Raw genomic sequence first — 20,361 nt, 5'->3', positions numbered from 1 at the left:
AAGATCTTAGAGTTCTAAAGGGTGTAATAGAATTAATAAACATAGTCAATCTGGGTAGACAAACAAACAGATAAACAAACAAACAAACTGACCCAAATGCAATACCCTCTCCTCTAGTGGGGGTAATAAATAAATAAAACAAAAAAACTTGTGTGAGCAATACTATAATTAATATGTCTTGGAATACTTCATGAAAACAAATAAAATTATACAAAAATTGACTGTCATTCCGGAAAGTCTGCAGTCTTTTGTTCATTTGTAAATTTGTTATGGTTTGTCCACATATACATTTTGCCTTTGAACTTAACATATCAGGTTTTGCCTTTGAGTATATTTTGCCTTTGCACTTGTACATTAAAGAATTCATAATTAAAATTAAACTTCATTGCTTTAGTTGTCATTCAATAACTCAGCTATCCATCACTCCTGATTACTCCTGATCATATAAACAGTTTAGGGGACCTGTGAGCCCGAACGGTGCAGCACACTCATAAATTCCGAACGCAGTCCAAAACCATGCCGGTCAAAAAGGAAAATATGTAACAACTTAACCCTAATCAGGGGACACTCAAATAAAGTGCTGGAAATCTATCAGGCAGATGGGCACACTCACCTTAGCAAGAAATCGTTTGATAAATAAAGGACAGATGGGACGAGAAAAGGAAAATGGAACAGATCCTCGAAGCGTATGCAACCAAAAATGGAACTGGAGAGTCGCACCAAAATATTGGCGTGTGCGTCATATGTGAATAAAACAGTAAAAACATACTTGTGTTTTTATCACCGTTGACCTGGAGGCCAAACACCTCCACAATGCTGACTTGACACTATCGCTTAATCTTGCATGCCCTTCAATAAATTGCAGCACAGGAAATTCCGGCAATTCCAGGAACGTCTAGGCCAACTTGGCGAAGGCTTCTTATTGGACAAATTGATGTTTGGGACTTGTCAGCAATAATAATGAAAAGGGGGTGTTGGAGACAGACAAATGGGAAAAGGAAACTTATGGATCATCGTCGACTGCATTTGTATGGGAATGTCAAGTACAATATTTTTCGTCCTATAGGTCGATGTGGATTACAAGTCGAAAATTGGCTAACTTCACCATTTTTTTTTCTTCATTAATAAATAAGTCGATTTGGAGTAGAAGACGAAGCAAAATTAACTATGGTTTTCTTCACAGCCATGATTATCCTTCTTGGTTTTCTTCACACAATATTCGTCTTCGTACAAATTAATATTCCTATTTTTCCGGTGCTCTGATTACACCCACCATCTCACTGCACCTTAGTGATGACCACTTTGGATTCACCGCGGCCCGTTCCATAGCTCGATCGGAGATTTATCGATTCCGGATTCACCGCACAACTCATCCGGAAGCCCTATCAGGCCGAGGGGAGCACTACAATGCTCCGGGCTTACCTCCTCTTTGTCTTCCCAGCAATTAATCGAGCAATTCCCACAAATTAATCGAGCAGTCCCTCAGACACAGGGTCTCTCCCTGCATGTAACCACTCCATCGCTTTGCTTAACGTCACACTTTCTAGGAATGCATCCACGACGTTAAATGGAAACTTGCTGCACTGTGTTTTAAATTAACAATTATCTTACTATAATTCACCAAATGTCCGTCTGTCTGTCTGTCTGTCTGTTCGAAGGTACCGTAAAAACTGCTGAAACGATCTCAACGATATTTTGGGTGGATAATCCTGGGATCTCCAGGAGTAAATAGGCTATTTAGTTTTCCCAATTTCAGCTTTAGTCTCCAGCATTCTCAGGTTTGGAATCACGCATAACATTCACGTTCACATAACGTTCATTGTTCTCATTGTGATGACTAGCAACGGTACCCGCCCTAAGGGCGGGGCTTCAATTGGGAAGCCCAAATGATAAAGATACCCGCAGCTACCCACAATGCTCGCAATCCTACATATACAGACTGGGTCCTCGATCTCGATCATTGTTCGCGTCACGTTGCTTTGACCTGTGTTTTTGACTTGCTCTGCTCATCGTTCTATCATGGCTCCCAAGCACAACACCAGTGCCGGGGATACGTCGACTACCAAGAGGCAGAAGAAAAGGCTAAAATGCTAAAGGCTAAATATCAGAAATTGAAGGGTTTTTTCCTTTTGAACGATTTATATAAACATCCGTTAAATCTCGATCGGTGCAGCCGTTTGTGCGGCACCCGGGAAAATAACGTCATGCGGGAGCAAGTATCAGCAGGATGTGGCAGTGTGGGAGTCCACGTTTGCACCAATCGCTGCACAAACGGCTGCACCGATTGCTGCACGGCTGCATCGATCGGATGTGGCATGAAGGAGGATCAGATCTAACAGATCGCTGTCTCCATCGATCTTGCCAAAGCCGTAACACCTATCGGCTCAAAATCCTTTTAACTGTTGATTTGGTACAGTTACACGTATCAGGAATTTGGTACACGTATCGGGAGTACATACAACAAAGCGATTGTGAACACGATTATCGATCACGATTCATCATCACGATCATCACGATCATAGTGTATCGATCATGATTTGAAACACGATGGAATAATATTTACCGATATGAACAGTGATGTGGCTTTTATTGAAATTCTAAAGATACTGTTTAGATTTTGATGATTTGCGTGTGATATGATTCAACGGATGTTTATATGAATCGTTTAAAATAAAAAAAGCCTTCCATTTCTGATATTTTGCCTTTTCATTTGGGCCTCCCGAATTGAATCCCCGCCCATAGGATGGGTAGCTACCGTTGCTCGTACAATTTATTTCATAAAATATCACACTCTCCAATTTTTTTGTATTTATGCAATTGACATCATAAAACATAGATAACTCGATTCTGAGTACAAATCGAGACGTGCAATTTTGGGGAAAAAAGTATCGACATGTACGCCAAAAAATACGGTAAATCTTATAACTGGAACACTTCTGCATAGTATTAGTTTTATTTACTTTTTTTTGTCTGAATTGTTTTATATTTTTCCATGAAAACGTGGTGGATAAAAAGACTGGTGACCAGCAATTACTGGTGACTAGTGACCAGAACAAGCGGTCACCAGTCTTTTTATCCACCACGTTTTCATGGAAAAATATAAAACAATTCAGACAAAAAAAGCACATAAATACATCTGAGTTGTGAATTTACAACTTTGCACGTCTCCCTAATGCCGAAAAACCTTTGCCAATATCGTATTTATAACATGGAAACCAAGGATTATGGGAGACAACACAGACAACATAAAAGTTGAACTTGGCATCATAAGGATGATGTCTAGGGCTGGTAGGTGTAGCTGCTCTCTTGCTCCTCTCTAACGTGTTATTGGCATATATTGGAAGCACGTTCCAAGTATCCCAAGCTCTACTTCTTATCCCCCTCCCTCCAGAGGGAGGCTGGTAGACTGTTTTCTATTGTCTTGCTTCTGACCTCGCTCCTCCCACCTGTTTGTCCCTCCGTCCTCCCCCTGCACACACACGTTCTCCCAAAATCCTATACCTAGTAGCTCTCTCTATTTCTAAACTGAACATTTACCTCCATTCCTTCGTACCTCTCATCAGTGGAATCGACTCCATGTATCTATCTGTTGCCGTTCATCACCTTTTTTTCTCCCATACCCACCTTTCCTCTCTTCTATTCTTGCTGACTCCCTCCTCCACCTTTCCTTTTTCCATCATATACAAAAAAAAAATGAATGATCGTTTTGAGGCCATTTCTTCCCCGCTAGAGCAGGGGTTGACCTTGCGGGCCCCATGACAATCATGGTTCCCTGTTTGAGGCAATGTTTAATGGCCGGATGCCCTTCCTGACGCCAACCCTTAGTCGCGTCTTACGATGCACAGGGATACGGTGTACCTATTCTAAACCGGGGTACACACCGGGATCATTCATCCCAGCAAGCTGGTACTCAATTTGCCGACCTCGGAAGGATGACAGGCTGAGTCAACCCCCCTGGTGTTAATTCAGCGATCGACCGGGATTCGAACCCAGGATCCAAGGATCCCAAGCCAGCACCCTAACCGCTAAGCCAACACCAGGCTAACATTTTTTCCATCATGTACGATATCCTCAATTTTATTTTCCTCTTTAATCTTGTCAGTCTGCGACCTCGCTGCCCTGTGCTGTCAACCTACTCCTTGAACTTCGATTTATATAGCCAAAATAAAAAATATACCAAGAAAGGCCATCCCAATGTCAATGACCTGTGGCTTTAACAGCTTACACAGGCAAACTAAAGCAAAAGCAAAAGCAAACTTAGCACAAATGGCACATCGAGAAACCAATTAGAAATGAGCACCAATACGAATCAAGTTGCAGACATAAAAGAGCTCTACTGTATGTCTAAACTGGATGTGAACTAAATATCAAATGTGATGCTGCATACAAGGTGGATTCACAGAAAATAAAAATATAATTGGTGTTTGTTTACTGTAACAGTGTAACCCAATGATGTGCAAATAAACTAAGCTTTACGAAATTAAGGCTATGCGACACAAGTTTCCCCTCCAACTGACATGTGACTGTAAATAATTTCCACGGCAAAACAAAGGTGTCAAAAAAGTGCAGCCACAGTACAAGCAAAAGGAAAACAGGACATGGTGACACTGAGCTTTCACAAACAAAAAGTATTCATAGCACCATTTGTGCAACAATAGGTATCTGGAAAAGCTCAGGATTCGGACATTTTTCTGGTGATATACTTTCAGCTATTCTTTAAGCATTACATCAACATTTGAAAATGTTACTTTTTCGACTGAGGTTTTGACAGTTTCAGGACAGAACTCTTCCAAAGTTTAGGTCCATAACCACCGCAGCTGTGGGATCCACAACCTCAGCTGTGTCAAGTCAGTAACCACACATCATGCATGTATGCACACGCACATGCAAGATGGTTTGGATTATCCATTAGTCAAAAAACAAAAAGCACAGTTAACCATTGATTGTACAAAGCACGAATAAAAGTACTCAACCAATTGTGTAACAAACAGAAAAGACAACATTGCTTCAGGCGATGTTTCTTCAACGAGCCACGGACTTCATAAGGCCTCGAACCAAAACCATGGCACAGCAAGTCCGCTTTTCATTGCATTGTAAGCATTTCTGGTCATCTGGTAGTTGCTAGTGTCAGTTGAGAAAAGGAGCCTCAAACATTGAGTATGCCATCACCGCTGTTACTTTCTCTATCCAGGTTTGCAACTGGCATTGCAGGTAAGTGACCCATCGTTGCCTTCTCATAATTTTGAGTATGAAAGGAGAGCGACAAGCCACTGACCTGTCTTGAATTTGTGTATCTGGAAGGCAAGCTGGAAGTAAAATCTTGACAAAAATGCCAGGGGCATAGAAAAGGTCCCTTTATATGGTATGTGCCATGCAGAAAACTAGAAAAGAAGGGACATTCCATAGCTTGTAGAAAATGCCAAACAATAGAGAAGAAGGGAGATTCAAAAAATCTTGTGTGCATGGACTACCCTTGTGTTCCTAGGAGGAACCAAGTAATGCTCTAGAAAAGTTGATATAAAGGGGAGCCCTACATCTGGCAAATGAAATACATTTACTTATCCATGCAGCTGTATGAATCAAATTGGCACAGCTTTATGTTGATTGCATATACATTGACGATTTTTGACCTTTTGACCCCGCCCCAAGTGGCAGGGCCAAAAAAGGACTAGCAAGCTCGGTGAATTTCTGCCCAACTGTTTAGAAGAAGACATCGTGATGGAAGGCCGGACAGACACAGATGGAGCCGATTACAATATCCCCCCATTTCTTTCAAATATCGTGGGGATAACAAGTGAGTCGCATCATTAAAAGGTATTTCATCCAAGAGAAGAATACTAAACGTTGTCAAGGCTACAGAGTCTGTTTGTGTCAGCGCACACAGCGAATGGTAAGTTTTGTCAAATGAAAGTTGACTAATGTATGCTCACCACGGCAGAAAGCAAAGTAAAGCTGATGCTTTTGGGTGTTAGCCCTTTGTCAGAGCAAGAAGGTCCCATTTGAACTGACAAATGGCTAACGCTCAAAGCATTGGCTTTACTTATTTATTTATTTTGTATACAAAGTCGAGGCTGGTGTAAGAGCAAACACATAAAACACATAAAAACATAAACAGAAACACACATAAAACATTATAAAGGGAGCGGAAAACAAGAGGGGGGGGGGGGGGGGAGAGAGAGAGAGGGAAGCACAACAACAGTGGAGAACAGGGACATCAGGAGATCTGTGAAAGGGAGGGGGCTGGGGTGGGGTACATGGGATAAACAAATGGACAATACAAGGACTTTACGAAAATTTGAAAGACGGAGAGAAAACGGAATTTGAAAAAGGTGGATTTGAGGTGGGTTAACAGGGGTAGAAATTATTATTATTTGTTTTTGTTTGTATTTAAGACATTAAACAAAGAGTAAGAAGTTCGGAGGAACTAAGGGGTGAAAATAAAAGGTTGTACAGAGAAAGGATTATCATAGACACACAACGACTAACGAGGGAAGTGGCTAGGCCTCAAAAAAACACAGTAAGGAAAATACGACTAATACTCACAATATTGTACGAATTTTAAAACAAGATCGAACAAGAAGCACACAGTAAACACATACATGGCAAAATGAGCACGAGAAATTCGACAAAAACGATCAGGAGAAACCTATCTTTGATGATAGCACAGCAGCCACAGGACACACAAGCAAGCCCAAGAAACCTTAAGAATTAACATCAAATGGTGGTTAACATTATTTTGCCATCTTTAAGTTGATAAATCCATAATTTCATCGAATAACCTGCTTTATCATTTTATGTCATGGAAATTTAGTTTTCAAAGCAATAGATGAAAATGCACCACTTAAACAGTCAGGTACAGCTATATTTACTTTTGCATCATATTTTCCTGAACAAGGTATTGGAAAAAGAAACAAAAATAACTTATTTTTGATCACACTATTGTCGACACAATGCATTGCAATAACCACATTTAGGAGTTGTAAATATTTTAGGCCACAAGATATATTTTGAATATATTTATTGGCTTTTGCCAAAGGACATTAAAAGCCACAACCTGTTTCAATGTTAGCATGCGGAGGATGAAAATAAAGTTTGATCTGTTAGATAATAGTCATGCATTATAAACGTTATGATAATAATGATAGCCTATTCTACTGCAAGCAAGCTGTCCTTCTCACTGCTGTTGCCTTACTTGAAAACCCTTCAACACAGTTTTGATAAAAAAATTTTTAGAAATGGTCATGTAGAAAATTAAAGACTTTAAAATAACCCCTTAATGAAGTTCGACATAACAATGGCATGGTGCAAAGTGACCACTGAAGTAGCCAGCCAAAGAGTGAGAAAGGTTTACCGGCTGTCCGGCTAGCGGCTCTGGATGCTGAGATGGCCAGATGACTCCTTTGATGGCCGGAAGTTGGTATTGCGAGCTGGAGACCCATGGAAAGCATGTCGAGAGGGGAAGGAGATACGAAGGGGAGGAAGCAAAGAAGCAAAGAATTGAAGACAAGTAAAGTACAATGGAAGAGGAGAAGATGAAATGATGAGTGGGTTGGATTATGGAAAGGATCATGAGGAAGTATCAAGGAAAGGATCATGAGGAAGTATCAAGGAAAGGATCATGAGGAAGTATCAAGGAAAGGATCATGAGGAAGTATCAAGGAAAGGATCATGAAAAAAGAGAAGGGGTGAAGATGTACCAATCCTATTTATATCCAAGCGCTAGGGAAGACTCGAAAGATCATAACCGAAGCTTTTAAAAACACTTTCCAGGTGGCAATTGGTTATGCACACAGGCTGATTATTTTATTGGAGGGTGGGAGGGGATCAGCTGTTCACAGACCATTGTACCATCTGTATTTGTGTACAATTACTTTTTCATTTTGTCCAAGATTTCCTTCACAAAAATAATTTTGATTTTGAATGGTAAGTATGAGTAGACATACTGAAAGAAAAAAATTATTGACTTGACTATGCAAATACAGTAGGACCCCGCTATTCACGGTTTCGCTATTCGTGGATTCCACGTATTCGCGGGTGATAAAATGTGACCTGTTTCTCTATTCGCGGAAAAATATTCCGCAAATTCACGGTTTATTTTCTTTTCGTGGCTGTGTTCTGCGAAATCGCAGTTTTTGTTTCCTATTCGCTGCCGTGTTCCGCGAAATTGAGGGTTTTTTTCATATTTGCAGCCGTGTTCCATGAATTCACGGTTTTTCAGGGGTGCAAAAAAAACCCATTCGCTTGACATATGGCACAGGCACAGTTATTTATAAAACCCATCTTTCACCAGCCATGCATAAAAACATCTACAAGTCACAAGCATGACCTGCTTATACATTCAATGCTGTGTGTTTCGCATTTTCATGGCTTTCGCGGCCGTACATTTTAGTCGCACTATAATCGAGAGCTTTGGGGGATGTTCCACCATCTATAAAAACAAGTCAACCCCCACAAATTATAGAATGCAAACGCTTCATTAAATCGATTACAATTTACAGTAAAGAATCATTAGAGATCTTACACAATGAAAACGCTTTGGGGGATGTTCCACCAGCTGCGAAAACATGTCAACCCCTGCGAATTATAGAATGCACATGGCTTCATTAAATCTATTATTGAAATTAGCAGAGAGGCTCGATAGGGCTTCATCCGATAACATCCCCCATAACAAATGTCAGGGGATTCACCCCTCCAGCAGCTACCCACAATGCTCGCAATCCTACATATACAGACTGTGTCCTCGATCTCGAAGATTGTTCGCGTCACATTGCTTTGACCTGTGTTTTTGACTTGCTCTGCTCATCATTCTATCATGGCTCCCAAGCACAACACCAGTGCCGGGGATACATCGACTACCAAGAGGCAGAAGAAAGTGATGAGCTTCAGCAACAAATTGGAGCTGCTCGACCGACTTTCGAGAGGAGAGAGTGCGGCCTCTGTAGGCAGGCATTATGCCGTCAACAAATTCACCTTTCGCTACATATGGAAGAACCAGAAGGCGATTCGTGACAGTATTTCAGCAAGCACTGTATTGAGTACGAACGTGGTCACCCATGTCCAGGATGTCCACATATAAAGGATGGATAAGGCTCTCAGCATATGGATCGAGGACAACGTGCAGAAAAGTATGCCTTTGAGTGGACCTCTCATTCGCCAAAAAGGCCAAACGAATTTACGATCATCTGTCTGGTGTGGTTGGTGCCAGCACGAGTGATGCGCTGAGTGATGATGGTACAAGCAGCGCGACCTCATTCACTGCAAGCAGGGGATGGTTCCATCGTTTCAAGGGGTGGTACTGTCTCAAAAATGTGAAGCTCACCGGGGGGTGTGCCTCTGCAGACCACGAGGCGGCAAAAGCGTTCCCTGCTCAACTCGCAAGGCTGATCGAAGAGAAGGGATACCTCCCAGAGCAGGTGTTCAACGCCAATGAGACTGGCCTCTTCTGGAAAAAGATGCCCAAGAGAACTTTCATCTCCAAGCATGAGGAGACAGCATCAGGACTCAAGGCTGCCAAGGACCGAGTATCTCTTCTCCTTGGTGCAAACGCAAAAGGGGACTTCATGCTGAAACCCATGATGTTGTACTGTTCCCTGAAACCACGTGATCTCAAGGGCAAGAACAAGCAAACTCTGCCCATGTTTTGGAGGGCCAACAGGAAAGCCTGGGTGACGGCAGCAATCTACTTGGACTGGTTCCACAATTGTTTCATCCCACAGGTGGAGAGGTACATGGTGGACAAAAACTTTGCGTTCAAGATTCTCTTGCTCCTGGACAACGCTCCTGGCCACCCCACCAACCTGGACATGGCTCACCCGAACGTCGAGGTGATCTTCCTGCCGCCCAACACCTCCTCCCTCATACAGCCACTCAACCAAGGTGCGATTTCAACGTTTAAAAACATATTACACCTGTTGTACCTTTCGCCGCATTTTGGGTGTGATGGAGTCTGACACAGGGCTCACCTGTCGGGCAGTGTTGGAAGGATTTCAACATTGCGCACTGCATCTGCGCCATTAAGGAATCGCTGGATGAGGTGAGAGCCTCCACCATCAACGCATGCTGGTGCAAACTGTGGCCACAGGCAGTAAGAAACTTTACTGGCTTTCCCGATAATATGGAAGAGAGAAATGTGATTGTCGGGTTGGCATGGCAGTTGGGAGGGGAAGGATTTTATGACATGCAGCCTGAGGAGTTGGAGGATCAGGTCATTCTACTCTGGACATGCTGCTTCTGCTGTCTCAACAATGGATGGAGGTCCTCAATGCCAAACAGGAAATCAGAGCTGTCTCCCTTGACATATCACGTGCCTTCGATACGGTCTGGCACCCAGCTCTGCTCACCAAACTTTCCTCCTATGGTATCCATGGAAATCTCCACGCATGGCTTGAGGACTTCCTCTCTGGTCGTAGTCAACGTGTGGCCCTGAATGGATTTCTCTCATCTCCCCTTCCTGTTCAGGCTGGAGTTCCCCCAGGCAGTGTTCTGGGCCCTGTGCTTTTTCTGGTCTTCATCAATGATCTCTCGGACTCTCTGGAAAATCCTCTCTATCTCTTTGCCGATGACTCCAATCTCTGCCGCTCCATTCCTCATCCCTCAGATCGGCAGTCTGCAGCCTCCTCACTCTCTGCAGACCTGGACAAAATCACAGACTGGTCAAACAAGTGGAACATGTCTTTCAATCCCGACAAATCTCACACTCTTACGATGTCTCTCCGAAATGACCGACTGGACAACCCTCCCATCTACTTACTCAAAAATCCTCTCCAAGAAGTTCTGTCGCTCAAGCTTTTGGGTCTCACTATCTGCCATGATCTTTCCTGGGAAAACCACATTTCCATGCTGGTCTCCAAAGCCAGTCGCCGACTGGGCATTCTCCGTCATACAAAGTCCTTCCTTGGCACACCTGAGCTCCTCACCACATGCAAGGCTTTCATCTGCAGCTCAATGGAATACTGTTCTCCCATCTAGGCCGGTGCTCCTGCCTCATACCTAGCTCGGCTTCACGCTGTTGAAACCAAAGCTTTCAGAATCATTGGAATCTCCCGCGATGAAACTAACTACCAGGTGCCTTTCACTCACTCACCGCCGGCAGGTTTGGTGGTCTTTCTGTCTTCTACCGACTCCTCTCCGGGCCTTGCTCCCCCAGCTCTCTCTGTGCTCTGTCCCCCAAATATTCCTACAGGTCGTACAAGATCTGCCAGCAACCCTCTTATGGTTAAACTGCCAAAATCTAGACTCTCTGCTCACCTTCACTCTTTCATTCCTCTTTTCTCCCGCCTCTGGAACAAACTCCCCACTCCCTTCAATCCCACTCCTCCCTCCAGGTCTTTCAAACAGCTGTTCACCACCATCTCTTATCTTCCCCCATCCAAAACCTTGATCTTTTCCACCCCGGCTAATTCACCCCAGATCCACTTTTTTGAAATTCCAACTTCTTTCCTGGAAGTCCTTGCAGTGTCCATATGTTTTATACCTCTCCCACCTCACCCCAAGCCCTCTCCCTCCCACAGATCTCTCGATGTCCCTGCTCTCAAATGTTGTGTTTGTGTCCTTCCCCCTCTTTCCCCGTCTTGTCTACCGCTCCCCTTATTATATGTTTAATGTGTTGGTTTGACTTTTTGTGTGATTAATGTTAGCTCTTTCACGAGCCTCTATCTTGTATCCAAAAAAAAACAAAAAACTCATTGCCTCACATGGTGACAACCTCACCGAGGAGGTGGTGGAGGCCATTATAACGGTTTCTGAGGAGGCGGAGGAGGAGGAAGAAGGCAGGCAGGCAGTGATGAGGAAGAGGTGCCGAGGTCTAACATCACAGTCCAGTTCCTGAGCGAGTTCCTGTATGACATGTGGTCGATTGTCGACAAGTTGGAAGATGCAGATTGCAGACCCAGTCATGGAGGGGTACCTCAAGTTCAAGAGGGGCTTGGATGATTTGCTTCTCCCCTATAAAGAGCTGCATCGAAACCTGCAGCAATCTGCCAGGCAACCCTCCATTACCCATTTCTTCATCCCTGCTCCCTCCACCTCAAGACCATCAGCACCCTCTCCTGCCGCCCTCTCAGTGTCCTCACCAGCATCCTCACCAACACCCTCAACAGCTACCTCTCCTGCCTCTTCCTCAGTACACGACGTCGCAGGAGTATCATTTGGTTCATCCTCAGAGTTCGAGGAATTCATGGGATTTTAATTCATCACCATCATCGTTTTCATTTGAAAGTTGTGTGTGTTTGTAAAATAAAAAATTTAAATGGTACATGATGGTGTTGCGTTTTTTTTTGTTTGTTTCATGGTACAGTATCGTTAGGCTGGTTAAGCACTTTTAATAAACTGAGCACATTTCTTCAATAAATTGGAAATGGTACCTGGTGCTGTCGTTTTTTTTTTTTGTGAAACTGCAATCATGTGCATTTGCGGTCGAAAACATTTTAAACTTTAAAAAATTTCCTCTATGAATCAGGAACCACCGGGAACCTATAATATATCATCATACGTGGCATACATTCGCGGGATTTTCATCGATCTTCGCGGATTATTGTCGACATTTACGGATTTTGTCTCGCTATTTCCAGGACTTTCACCAACATTCGAGTATTATAGTCAACATTCTCTGGATTTGCCTCACCATTCGCGGTTTGGTTTGGTCCTCTCAATTCGCGGGTTTTCACGACTCGGGAACCTATTCCCCCTTTTCGCATTGAAACAATGCCCCGCTATTCGCGGGTTTTGCTATTTGCGGATCTTCCAGGAACGTATCCCCCGCGAATAGCGGGGTCTGACGGTACTGACAAACATTGATATTGATGATATCAATGTCTCTATTCCAACAAAAATTGATGATACTCAAAACTGGAAAGCTGTCACCAGCTCTCACTCCATCTCTCCACAAGGATTGGAAATCAAACTATCCAATCCATTTTTCTGGATAGTTAAGGGAAGAGGTGCAGTCCCTGGAACTTCTTGATTTCACTACCTAACATAACCTTTTGTGCGAGTGCAATATATCCAAAATGGCATCAAAGGACAGTCACTTTCTGGGTATTCTCTGAAGAGCTGCAGCATTCCTGAGCAACACCAAGTTTATCCTGGTGTATAAGGCTTTCAAACAGAGCTTCGTGGAGGATACCTTCCTGCTCTTGGATAGTGCTCCTGTCTCCCACCTTGCTCCTCTTGTGGTGGTCAAAAACAAAGCCTTCCACACTGTTTGAATCTAAAAATAGGAAGAGGATTCCCAGGTCTCATCTCTGTTCCAATGATGGCAGGTTAGTGGGCTCTCTATTTTATGCATGCTCACATCTGGCCTTGCTCCTCCCACCCTCTCCTAATCCAATGGTCAGGTCACCCATATTACTCAAGAAACCCTCACCTGTTCACCCTCCCATGTCCAGTCTTGGTTGCCCAATTCTTTAACCCTTTATTCTCCAGAATGTGGAATAATTTCTCTATGTCTGTCATCTCATTCTCATCACTGCAGTCAATTAAATGCCCTGCCCGTCATTGCATCATGCGCTCACCCATGCACATCCACGATCTCTTTAACACACAAACCGATTCTGTCCCATTATGTTCCTCTCAGGGTCATTGTTACTTGTTTTATGTCGTTTCTCCTTGTTATGTCCAACTCCCTACCCTTCGGTAGTCTGTAAATCTGCTGGCATTTATTTAGCTCATCCATGAGCTTCAGACCCTTGAAGGTGAGATTTCCAAGATCTTGATTTCTTTTTTTTCTAACAACAGATGCCGAACATCCTAGATTGAGCAAATGAAAAGTCATTGCGACAATAACTGCAATACACACATAAAGGGCTGAGATTTATGCATGGAATCTGGATATGTTTTTCAAATAACTTTTCATTGTAACGGCCAGTTTTGGAAAATATTGAATCACAATCTTTGTGCTATTCCGCCATTTTAGAAGAGTGCGTCCGGCCGGTTCAGAACTGGGAATGCATGCTGAGGGTCCCAAAGGAGGGAAAGTGAGTTGGATCAGTGTAAAAGCCGGATGTGGGTGCAAAATATTTCCATATAAACAATTTACTGCACTATCATATTTAGCCTTTGCACAAACCGCTATCATACCGCTTTGCACAAAAAAGGTGCAAAAACAGATCCTAGCAACTACAGACCAATCAGCCTTCTCCCAATTATCAGCAAAGTCATGGAATCCATCATTGCTTCGGATATGAAATCTTTCCTCTTCTCCAATGGCTTGATCTCTGATCATCAATTTGGTTTCAGACCAGGTCACTCTACTCTGGACATGCTGCTTCTGCTGTCTCAACAATGGATGGAGGTCCTCAATGCCAAACAGGAAATTAGAGCTGTCTCCCTCGACATATCACGTGCCTTCGACACGGTCTGGCACCCCGCTCTGCTCACCAAACTCTCCTCCTTTGGTATCCATGGAAATCTCCACGCATGGCTGGCGGACTTCCTCTCTAGTCGTCGTCAACGTGTGGCCCTGAATGGGTTTCTCTCATCTCCTCTTCCTGTTCAGGCTGGAGTTCCTCAAGGCAGTGTTCTGGGCCCCGTGCTTTTTCTGGTCTTCATCAATGATCTCTCTGACTCTCTCGAAAATCCTCTCTATCTCTTTGCTGATGACTCCACTCTCTGCCGCTCCATTCCTCTTCCCTCAGATCGGCAGTCTGCTGCCTCCTCACTCTCTGAAGACCTGGACAAAATCACAGACTGGTCAAACAAGTGGAACATGTCTTTCAATCCTGACAAATCTCACACTCTTACTATGTCTCTCCGAAAAGATCGACTGGACAACCCTCCCATCTACTTTCTCAACAATCCTCTCCAAGAAGTTCTGTCGCTCAAGATTTTGGGTCTCACTATCTGCCATGATCTTTCTTGGGAAAACCACATTTCCAAGCTGGCCTCCAAAGCCAGTCGCCGACTGGGCATCCTCCGTCGTGCGAAGTCCTTCCTCGGCACACCTGAGCTCCTCACCACATACAAGGCTTTCATCCGCAGCTCAATGGAATACTGTTCTCCCCTATGGGCCGGTGCTCCTGCCTCACACCTAGCTCGGCTTCACGCTGTTGAAACCAAAGCTTTCAGAATTATTGGAATCTCCCGCGATGAAGCTATCTCTGAGGGCCTTTCACTCACTCACCGCAGGCAGGTAGGTGGTCTTTCTGTCTTCTACCGACTCCTCTCCGGCCTTGCACCCCCAGCTCTCTCTGTGCTCTGTCCCCCAAATATTCCTACAGGTCGCACAAGATCTGCCAGCAACCCTCTGATGGTTAAACTGCCGAAATCTCGGCTCTCTGCTCACCTTCACTCTTTCATTCCTCTTTTCTCCCGCCTCTGGAACAAACTCCCTCACTCCCTTCAATCCCACTCCTCCCTCCAGGTCTTTAAAACAGCTGTTCACCACCATCTCTTATCTTCCCCCATCCAAAACCTTGATCTTTTCTACCCCCGCTAATTCACCCCAGATCCACCTTGTTTGAAATTCCAACTTCTTTCCTGGAAGTCCTGGCAGTGTCCATATGTTTTATACCTCTCCCACCGCCCCCTTCCCACGCCCCCCCCCCCCCAAGCCCTCGCCCTCTCTCAGATCTCTCGATGTCTCCATGTCTCTCGGTCACTGCTCTCAAATGTTGTGTTTGTGTCCTTCCCCCTCTCTCCCCATCTTGTCTACCGCTCCCTATGTTATATGTTTTATGTGTCGGTTTGTCTTTCTGTGTGATTAATGTTCGCTCTTTCACGAGCCTCGACCTTGTATACAAAAAAAAAAAAAAAAAAAAAAGCCTACGATTTTCATGGATTGACATACAATCACACATCAGCAATTTTGTGCACAAAATATTTAGCTTGCATGGAGGTCAGCAGATCTAACCACTTGTTTAAATATCATCTTTTGCTCCATATTGAACTAAAAAATAAGCAAAAAAATTGCAGTTTTAATCATTTTAAAGATTTGAGTATTGTTGAAGCTACATGGTATGCAGAGGGAGGTAAAGGGAGAGGGGGGTGGAGATAAGACTGAGAAAAGGAAAACAAGAGAGGAAAGTGCAAAAATAAATTGGGTTGAATGGGCGAGAAAAGTGAAATGAGTTTGAAGGGAGATAGAAGCAAGAGGACATGAGGGAAAGGGTATGAACGGAACATTCGGTGGAAGTAAAAGGTCTGCCATTTTGTGGATGTAATTATGGAAATGACCCCTCCAACATTGACAGGGCACTGGTCATTATAGAATATGGCTAAGTGATATTGACTTGTTATTCAATTTCAATAACTTGGAAAGTTACAAAGCAAATGATGAAATACAATCTGGAACCAAATGCTCCCCTTTTTAACAGCTCTTTTGCATAATATCAATGTTCAAATTTAAATGACATCATCATCATCAACAGCAGCGATTTTCAGTCCACTGCTGGATAAAAGCCTCAGCATGTTGACGCCATGTTGCTCCATCTCTTGCTTTGTTGTTCCAATTGACTCTTCCCCAATATTTGGCCATTTCATCCCTCCATATTAGATGTGGCCTTCCCCTGTTCATGGTCCTATTCAAAGGTCTCCATGTTGTTAATAGTGTTGTCCACCTGTTATCTGACCTTCTGCAAATGTATCCAGCCCATTTCCATTTCCTAAGGTTGATTATTTCTCGGATATCCTGAGTTTTGGTTTCTTCTCTGACCCATTTATTTGTCGTTCGATCTTTGTATGTAAGACCTAACGTATTTTGTTCCATGTTGTGTTGTGCTGCTGCTAACGTTTTCTCCATTTTTGTAACCCCCTGCCCAATAGATGATCGTTGGAACAATGCACTGGTTGAAAATGTTCCTTTTCAGACATATAGGTAAGCTACATCTCATGATGTTACTGAGTTCCCCCTATTGTCTCCATCCAAGTTTGATTCTTGTCTTTATTTCTTGTTCTCTATTCTTTTCCTTGAGGCTAAAGCTTTGCCCTAGGTATATGTATTCTTCTACTTCTATTTGGTTTCCATTTATAATGATTTCTACATGAGGTGCAAGGTGGTTGATTACTACTTTGACTTTTGACATGCTTCAGGCCACACTACATGCCGGCTTCAGCAAGTTCCCTGAGCATGTCCCTGAGCAAACATAGTTCCATGCAAAATGAGAATGATGGATAAAATGAAAATGAGAATGAAAACAAATTAAGTGGATAACAATACGGTGCTTCAATTGGAAATCTGTTCCTAGAATTGGTAATACTCCACGCACAAGTAGCATATTGCAGTGCTATGGACCTCAGGACTTGAATAAAAGCAGTTAGAATCGAGTTGTTCAAAGGGCAAGGAAAGGATTAGGCTACAGAGGTAATTTGAGAACAATAAATGGTTAATTTTTAAAAGTGCTAGATAGCATTCTTCTGGTGTGTAGACAGAAAGTATATTGTTTGGGGGAAGAATTGCATTCAGCAAAGAAGTATTTTTACAATGAGGTTGATGCTTGAAAGAATATGGACAGAACATTAGCAAAATTTGTACACCTGCAGAAACAATTCTGCTATAATATCGGGAAGTTCATATGTGTGCAAATGCACAATACTGTGAGAGATACCTCATGCTTCAGCATTTTAGAAAAGCAGATCAAGGTACTGCCTCCACACCCTTGGCATAAAGTTCACAACAGAGAGAAGCAAACAAGAATAACCATAAAAAGCTTTTAATGATAAAGAACGACTGTTCTTTATCCAGGTAATCCAGGTTCTTTATCCAGGTAAACAGCCATAATCCTCCGGCAGATCGGGAAGGTAACAAAATGCTCACCAGAATCTGTGCGAACACCTGGATCCCTCTGCAGCTGGACCTCTTTCAGTGCAAATAATGACACAACTGAAGCACACAAAGACAACTTTTAAACACATAGCAAAAGGTGAGGTTAATATTGCAAGTTTGGTTTGCAATATTGCCGTCCACTTCAAGGCATATGGTTAATTCTTAACAACCCTGATTCCACATGAAACTGGTCAGTATATTCAGAAAACTTGGAATGAGGATTGACCGTGAAAACTTTCCCTGAACATCCAAACATTTCTGCTCCACACTCGATTTATTGTGTAATAGATGCATGCCTCGGCAGAATACCATCAGGAAGTGAATGTACACCCTCTCCAAAGCTCCGGAAGTATGAATGCCTCATCGCAACCTCTGCAGAGATGCGCCGCTTTGCTTCGTACTGTTTCAAGTGAGCAAAAGACAAAACAACCAAACATTTATTAACCTCCATTTTACATGCACGTACGCACACACCTCTCAGGGTGTATCACAACCCGTTTCAATAACCAGAAAATGTCACATTTAAAAGCTGTGGCATAAGCTTGCAAAATACTTTTTTTGGGATGTCATGAAGAACCACAATTTACAGGCATTTCAATCTCCAAAAAAAACCCCAATACATATATATATATACACTACAGGTCAAAAGTTTTATAACACCTCAATTTTTCCAGTTTTTATTGAAATTTATGCAGTTTAATGTCCAGTGAATAACCTGAAATGGTACAAAGGAAAGCAGTAAACTGCTCAAGGTTTAAAAAAAAGTTTAGGTTAGCAAAAACAGGAAAATAATGTAAATTGCAGAGTTATATTGTAAAAAAAAAAAAGCCCTTCTTCAGGGAACAAGTAATGGGTTAACAACTTACAGCTGTTCTGCAGCAATGCAAGTAAATTAAGCCTTGAAATTTGATGCAAACAATTCCTACAGGTGTCCCAACCTCTGCTGATTACTTGATTACAAACCCCCTGTCTGTATAAAAGCAGTATTGGAACAGACTGTTATTACACCCTCTGAAGCATTATTTGGACAATATTGCACTGCAGGAAGGAGTATATTGGAAACTGGAGGAAACTCTGACAGGAAGAGGTCTGGCAGACCCAAAGCCACAACAGAATCAGAAGACAAATTTCTGAGAGTCAACAGCTTGCATGATAGGCGGCTCACAGGGCAACAGCTTCAAGCACAGCTTAACACTGGTCGAAGTAAGCAAGTCTCAGTTTCAACTGTGAAGAGAAGACTTCGAGCTGCAGGTTTGACAGGTCGAGTGGCAGTAAGAAAGCCATTGCTAAGATGGCAAAATAAGAAAAAGAGGCTTGCCAGGGCCATGAAGCACCGCCAGTGGACTACTGACGACTGGAAGAAGGTCTTATGGACCGATGAATCAAAATTTCAAATCTTTGGTTCATCACGCAGGGTTTTTGTATGCCGTCAAGTAGGCGAAAGGATGGTTCCTCAGTGTGTGACACCAACTGTCAAACATGGAGGAGGAAGCGTGATGGTCTGGGGCTTTATTGCTGGATCCAGTCGGCGACTTGCACAGAGTGACTGGCACCCTGAACCAAAAGGGTGACCACAACATTTTGCAGCGCCATACAATACCCTCTGGTATATGCCGAGTTGGTCAGGGGTTCATCCTACAGCAAGATAATGACCCTGAACACACCTCCAGGCTATGTCAAAACTACCTTCGAGGAAAAGAACAAGACGGTAGGCTTCAAATCATGGAATGGCCAGCACAGTCTCCAGACTTAAACCCCATCGAGCTGGTTTGGGATGAACTGGACAGAAGGGTGAAAGCAAAGCAACCCACAAGTGCAACACATTTGTGGGAACTTCTGCAACAGTGTTGGGAAGAACTTCCCGAACAATATTTGATTTCCATTGTAGAAAGAACGCCACGAGTGTGTTCGGCGGTTGTATCTGCAAAAGGTGGCTACTTTGCTGAGTCAAAAATTTAAATTACATTTTGTTAAACAAAATGATCCTATGATTTCTTTTTTTATCTCCAATTGTTTATTTGTTCTATGCTTAATTTCAGAGTACATTAAGACATTAAACTACATAAATTTCAATGAAAACTGGAAAAATTGAGGTGTTCTAAAACTTTTGACCGGTAGTGTATATATATGAATATAAATATATACAGTGGTACCTCGGCTTACGAGTGCCCCAACGTACGAGTTTTTCGGGATACGAGCCGTCGCTCGGGCGGTTTGTTGCTTTGGGATACGAGCCGAGATCCGATGTACGAGCTCAAAAAATTTATTTTTTTGAATTTTCCGGTTGTGGCTTCCGGTTCCGGTCACGTGGTTATCTTGCCGTGAAAGCATCTCTGCTTGGATATAAAACACGCAATCGTCGAAATACATTAGCGAGGAATCTCCTTGCTCCAGCCGGTGACGTCATCGGCGGGGATCCCCGCCTCCAGAGTGGCTGGTCACGTGACCGCCAAAGCGTGTCGCGCGTGCGGGTATAATGAGCTACACCTGTGGATCACGTGACCACGGAAGCACGCCTCGCTTGAGAGGCATGGCTTTCGGTTTGCGTTTTGCTTTATAAGGCGCGATAAATGGGCTTTTGAGTGTTAGCGGTTCATGGCGTT

General features: G+C 43.2%; 1 protein-coding gene across 7 annotated transcripts in view; it reads right to left on the bottom strand.

The window, feature by feature from the left end:
• The window catches only part of LOC137424590 (cyclin-dependent kinase 17), a 133,839-nt gene that overhangs the window by 4,499 nt on the left and 108,979 nt on the right, over positions 1–20,361 (bottom strand). For 4 of the 7 annotated variants that reach the window (XR_013623047.1, XR_013623045.1, XM_068112193.2 and 1 more), the window contains 3 exons: positions 18,068–18,158; positions 17,750–17,815; positions 7,352–7,427 (listed from right to left, as the gene is read on the bottom strand). Coding sequence is in view for 4 of the 7 variants with exons in the window: in XM_068112193.2 (XP_067968294.1) it covers positions 7,363–7,427; positions 17,750–17,815; positions 18,068–18,158 (222 nt within the window). In the remaining 3 variants the exon portion in view is untranslated. The remainder of the gene's footprint in view (positions 1–7,351; positions 7,428–17,749; positions 17,816–18,067; positions 18,159–20,361) is intronic. The other 3 variants (XR_013623046.1, XM_078775646.1, XM_068112192.2) reach the window with 1 other exon arrangement.

This window comes from Myxine glutinosa, chromosome 4 (genome assembly GCF_964187855.1).
Source record: "Myxine glutinosa chromosome 4, kmMyxGlut1.1, whole genome shotgun sequence".
Taxonomy (NCBI): domain Eukaryota; kingdom Metazoa; phylum Chordata; class Myxini; order Myxiniformes; family Myxinidae; genus Myxine; species Myxine glutinosa.
The sequence above is the reverse complement of the archived record's forward strand: the minus strand, read 5'-3'. Positions and strand labels throughout refer to the sequence as shown.